Below are 6,000 nucleotides of genomic sequence, written 5' to 3' on the forward strand. Positions count from 1 at the left end.
CACTGTTGCTAAACTAATTATCTTCATATAAATATGTATCTGTTTGAAAAATAAGAATGTTATTAAATTGTTAAAGATAATTATCGAAAAGAAAATTTCTCTATATCCTATTACTTATTATTATATAGCCCCTAAATATGAATTTAAACATTACGTGATGAGTATTTAGTCCCTAGTCTGTACATGTATACGTACCTTAAATCTGTTGGCTAATTGCTCTTGTATTTTCTTGTTAATATTTTAAGAGTCTGTTTATAAAGTTCTCGAATCTTAGTTTATTTAAGTTTCCTGTTATGCTTAAATATTGAATTTGACCTTTTAACCACATACATATGTGTTATGCGTATCCTGAATAAATTCATGTTGTATATAAACAAAAAAAAAAAAAACACCAAAACATATAGTTTTTTTCATTTAAAATTAGGATTTCTTCAGCAAGTTGGAGAGATAAGCAAATTAATTAAAGTCAACGTACTTAGTACAGTTGTGTCTGGTTAGGATGTTATTTTGACTGTCATTTCTCTACTGTGCCAACTGACGCCAATTGGAAATGCTGAGTGAATACAAGTCCTTCTACACCTGGTCTTTACTGTTGGGGACTAAAATCGAAACTTGAAACGAGATGTGCCACATATTCTAACCCACGGCCCGCTGATCTGGTGGCCGGCCATAAATAAACACTATAATGTAAACAAACTAGCTTACAACAATCAGTGGGGGCAGGAATAACGGGCCTGCCCGACAGAAGCATTAAAATCAATCTTATATTTCATCCCAGCGATGGTAGCCGATGTGGTGTAGTGAGAAGCAGTGCGCGCTTCCACTCCGTAGGGCCTGGGTTCAAGTCCTGCTCAAAGCAACATCGCAAATCGATGTAGTTGCTCGGCAGGCAATGGTAAACCTCCGAGTGTATTTCTGCCATGTAAAACAGCTCCTCATAAAAATACAATCGCCGTTCGGAGTCTCTCCCCTTTGTATGACAACATCATGATTTAATAGTTTAAAGTTTGTCATTTTGATTCCAGAACTCGTGCACCCTACATCCATTTGGCGACTTTAATTAATTTCAGTACGTTAAATATTGCGCTTGCAGAGTGTCTTCATCCTCATCCTTGCGAGAGCTGGACACTCGCACAGGGAGTGTTCGACTGTCTTTTTCAGCTAAGCTCATCGCAACTTGACCGAACCTTTTGATAGGCAATCCAATTTTTTCGGCATGTACTCCAACGGGCCAGTGCCCTGTGCATACTGCAGTAAGTTTGTAGGTATTTTCTTTGCTCATTCCTAAGAGAACTTTGGATTTAAGTGGGTCGTAGGACACCCTATTCGTTCCTGTACGGTTCCACATCTGCTTGGTCTTCGAGTGATCAACTTCGGTAATTGTTGCTTTTATCTTTCTGAGTGAGGCGCCCATGTCTACCGCGTGCGACACATTCAGTACGGTTCTTGTCCGCTGTCACGTTAATATAAATATTCTTATGCCCCAGGACCCATATTTGGGTAATTTCGTATTGATCAGATATAGTATAAACCAGTTCTATCCTACAGTCTTCTACTAGTTGATATCTAACGGAGGTAGGAGAGAGTGCGTCAACGGTAATTTTTTTTTTGTCAAGGGGATTTTTTTTTTTTTCAAAGATTTCGCACTAAATTTAAATGGTTGTAAATCATAAAAAATAAAAGTATGAAAAACCCGCATGCGTTTATTGTAAAATATACTCAAACATGCAAAATTTATTTTTGCAAAATATGCAAAATCATGCATTTATTGCAAAATATGCACTAACTCTTGAATGCCATTTTAAAGGAAATTTCATTATTCGTAAAGATAACTTAACCATTTCTATTTGAAGATGTCCAATAAAAACATGCATTTGCTTGAGATTCCGTGCCCTATTTTTGACTATTATCGAAAATTAGCCAAAGTATCCACGAATTAATGAATTCACATCACACTAGTGAGGTTGAATCATTACATTATCAAATGCACTTCCTTTAAAATAAAAATAAAAAAATAATGAAATTTATCCACCGCTTATTTCAGTGCAGATTAGCCCTCTGGCCAACTGACCGCTAATTAATTAAAATTTTATCTGATATGCACACAATTATAAATATACAGACACGCATTTGCATATACATGTCGTCGTTTAATATATGTATATAAAGTATATAAATATATATGTGCATATACACTTCTCGGAATAGATAAAACTTTGGGTATAAAAAGTCAAGCGCCAACTTTCCGGTGATATACTTCACCAATCTCAGGAAAGTGAATATCAGTTAAAGACATCACTGCGCCGCGCCGAAAGCATACAAAATGAAAGGTAATTTTAAATAACTTAAAAAGCCAGTAGAAATAAGCATTATTTAATAATTAATAATAATTATGTACAAATGTTTCTCCTCCGTTAGTAATCCAGCTTCTCCTTAGCATAATGCTGGCACTCATGCTTGTGGCTCCTACCGTTTTCGCTCAAGTGTACACTGTACCAACAGCAGCTCCAACTCCGCCAACAATTAATCCAACAACCGCAGGCGCAGCAACCGATGATGGCCCACCATCTGCGACCTCAACACCAAGTCCAGCTTCAGTTAGCACCCAATACCCTTTATATGGTACTACTTCTTGATCCAACCCAACTGTTTATAAATACACACTTACATTTGCCGGGATCTGTGAGTCTGTTCCTTTGAACTTCGCACTAAAACCTGTGGAACTGTCAAACTACAATATCTACTATAACCATTTGAAAATTAAATAAATACGAGCTTTAACAGACAAGTAATTTTTAAGCAAAAAACAGAACCGAGCACCAAATTTTTATGGGACCACCTGTGAGGTACCACAACCTTCTCCTTTTTTTAAGTCGGTTAATAAAATATATACTTGTTTTGGAACTTTGTTGAAAATACTGTCAGTTAATTACAGAATTGGTGGCCGCTGTGATGTAGTGGTTAGAAGTGCGCCCTACCATTCCGCAGGGCCTGCGATCGAGCCCAGTTTTCGACTAACTACCATCTAAAACCAAAGAAAATATAAAGTTTTCTCTAATAGCGGTATAATACTTAGTAGGCAATGGCAAACCTCTGAGCGTATTTCTGCCATGAAAAAAGTTTCGGAGTCGACGTAAAACTGGCGGTCCCTCCTCTTTAAGAAACAAAGCCCATCTTAGTTTTGCGAACCCACGCGTCCTATTAGCAACAAACAAAAAATTCTAAACGAGGATCTGATCCCGTCTGAGCTTACCTTCCAGAATTTCCAGCATGTTTTGCCGGCAGTAGCTCAATGTCTATTCTGCAAAAGCTCCACCAGAGTGCTTCCTGCGCTGTAGCATGTGTTGTTATTGTCTCTACCAATGGGTGGATGTCATACCGTTATTTAGATCCAGCTCTGTACACCACGTCTCGAATTCGTCCTAACCACTTTACATTTGGCATACCAAACCCGATTATCACATCATCAACATCCACTAACGGCCCTGCCTAGATAAGCTAAAATGATTTTCGTCAAACTCGCGTAAATGAAGACCCAAGAACGTGCTGAGTCGGGCCAATGGGAGGAGGAGGGTCCTGGTTGAATAATTTCAAAGAGACACATGAAGTGGTGATTGGTGGCATGTGGGGAGCCTTTATATACAGCACATAGTGAGTTAGGTGCGTTAAAGTCGAGTCTAGAGAAAAAGGAGTTTCATCAACTGCCACAGTGTCCAGACCGTAATTGTATCAGTGTAACGACTTTTTCTCAAGGTAGCCCCTTTCTCCGCGAAGAGTGATGGTTTAAACTCCGGTGACGGCATTCAAATGACGAGAGTTGCTGAACGTCGTGATAGTCGCTAGACGAATGTTGGTAATTACCTGTTTGTACGGTCGAGTTGTTACTGTATGTAGTCCAGACTCTAGTCACTGAATTCATTTAGATGCCTTCTGCTGCTTCTTCCAACAAGTGCCTAGTCGGAGCAAGTTTATTAATCGATATAATTATGGGTCACAGTGGGTCAAAATTCTGTGATGAGCTCTGTCTAGGACCTAGAACTGCTGGTTAGCCGGGGAATCGGAATAGTTTAAAAGTTGTGTAGGGTTAGAAGGGATTCGCAGATATCACGGTGTGCTAGAGAACACCAGCGCATTGCCCGAGATTTTGACCGTTATGGGCCAACCTCGAACAGCAAGAGGCCAAAAAGCGTGTTGCCTACTCCATATTCCACTTGAGACCAAAACAGGCCCTTAAGCGCCTACATCCTTTAAATATATTGGAACTTCGAGGTTGGACTCGATGTCAAAAAGATCCAGAACGGTGTGGATATTTTCTATTGGTCGAGGAACGAACAAAGATTGAAAGAGAACGCCCATTTAACAGTGTTGCGATCGTTGGTTGGTTAAAACCGTCCTCGCCTCTCATCATGTCTGTACGTAGAATCAGCTGTCATGGGAATGTCGGAGATTGATTCGCTTGGTAAGAGTCTGCAGATAATGTGGGTGACGTTTACACTTCTTAATCAAACAAATTCCCTGTCCAGCTCTTGAGTTAGAATATCGAAGCTTTTTCGATTCAGTGACCGTTGCGACTCATCTTCGACAACATGCTATGTTGTTGTTATTGTAGTAGCGTTACATCAACTCGGAAAATTGTCAAGAGTTGTCATCGTGGCGTTCGAGAATCGTTTCAACAGGGTTGGAGGGTTAGATGAGTTTTATAAGTTTGAGTGGACGTTTGAATAAGTTGTTTGCGTAGTTCAGAACTTCGGTGCCGATTCTAACAACTGATATTATTGGAGATACTATCAGTGCATTCATAGGTGTTGCCAATTCCCTATGAATGTGATTTGGTGCCTATTGATAGCCATTCGGATTCAAAAGTATTTATTTAGTTGTATCATTGATCGAAACTCGTAGTTGAATTTACGAACATACGGAGTATACATCTTTTAGATAACGGTAAATGAATCGTTTTAAAATTCTCAGTTCTATTAATGAACACACTTCAAAATATGCTTAAATTGCATCTCTCGATAGTCGATTCTACCTTTCCAGATTAACCACGGAAATGACAACTAGTGGATTTCCCTCATTTTTAGCTGTACTGCTTAATGTTATCCATTTAAGACCAGTGCTCAAGAACCTCGTGGTCGTGAACCGCTCAAAAATGTTATAAACAATTAATGTTATAAAAAATAAATGCTACAAATACAAAATAAACAACTTAAACGTTTGTTTGCCGCATTTTCATACAACTTTTACAGATATATATATTTATATTTGGGTTATGCTGCACATTTAATGTGCAATTTAGACACATACAATTACATATTTTATACTACCAAGTCCTTAACATTAACATAGTCAAAAATACAGACAAAAGTATGTAATTCTATGAATTTTAAGGCGGATTCTAAGTCACTGTCAACACTTTTACCTAAATACTAAAATAAATATACATATAAGTATACACATCGTTTGTGTACATTTAAAATACATGGAAGCATTTTTAACTTGATGAGCAAAATATTTTACTACGTTTATAATACAATATATTTATTTGAATTCATGTTCAAATGCATTTAATGCACTAACAAACAAGGACACTTTTCGCTGCACTTTCAGCGACGCGTTATCTTAAATTCATGTTACGACGAAATGAACGTCGCACCTGAGCTTGCGTGTAATCGCCGCAATTCTGTTCGTCACCATGACCATACTGTAAAATTTCGATTTAAATTGTTATAAGCTAATTAACGCGTTATCAATAACACAAGTTTACAAAAAAAAAAAAAGGATTTTTTTTCTCTACTTGTCCTTCAACTGACCTCGAACCTGACGTGATGGAGGCTAACAGACCTCGGATTCGCTTTCAGGGTGTCGAATAACATAGGGATGTTGTTGTTGTAGCGGCTACAACAACCCCGCCCAGATCGGTTGGTATCTCAGTCGTTGTCGTCAAGTTCCACTAACGGCAACCCTAGGAAGCGTGCAGCTTCTGTGGGATCTGTCCACAGG

At 38.4% G+C, this 6,000-nt stretch overlaps 2 protein-coding genes across 7 annotated transcripts in view; one reads left to right on the forward strand and one right to left on the reverse strand.

Moving 5' to 3' along the window:
* Window positions 1-2,202: 2,202 nt before the first annotated feature.
* On the forward strand, window positions 2,203-2,703 carry LOC108364023 (uncharacterized). The gene is made up of 2 exons (XM_017617570.1): window positions 2,203-2,330; window positions 2,419-2,703. The coding sequence occupies exons 1-2, from the start codon at window positions 2,324-2,326 to the stop codon at window positions 2,634-2,636; spliced, it is 225 nt and encodes a 74-aa protein (XP_017473059.1). The 5' UTR covers window positions 2,203-2,323; the 3' UTR covers window positions 2,637-2,703.
* A 2,494-nt stretch (window positions 2,704-5,197) lies between these two features.
* Mekk1 (mitogen-activated protein kinase kinase kinase 4) overlaps window positions 5,198-6,000 on the reverse strand; it is a 17,669-nt gene continuing 16,866 nt past the window's right edge. For all 6 annotated transcript variants that reach the window (XM_017617563.1, XM_017617565.1, XM_017617562.1 and 3 more), the window contains one exon: window positions 5,198-5,701. In XM_017617563.1, the coding sequence (XP_017473052.1) occupies window positions 5,615-5,701 (87 nt within the window). In that variant the 3' untranslated portion in view covers window positions 5,198-5,614. The remainder of the gene's footprint in view (window positions 5,702-6,000) is intronic.

This window comes from Rhagoletis zephyria, unplaced genomic scaffold, assembly GCF_001687245.7.
Source record: "Rhagoletis zephyria isolate East Lansing unplaced genomic scaffold, Rhagoletis_zephyria_1.1 Rzeph_scaffold_01439, whole genome shotgun sequence".
Taxonomy (NCBI): Eukaryota; Metazoa; Arthropoda; class Insecta; order Diptera; family Tephritidae; genus Rhagoletis; species Rhagoletis zephyria.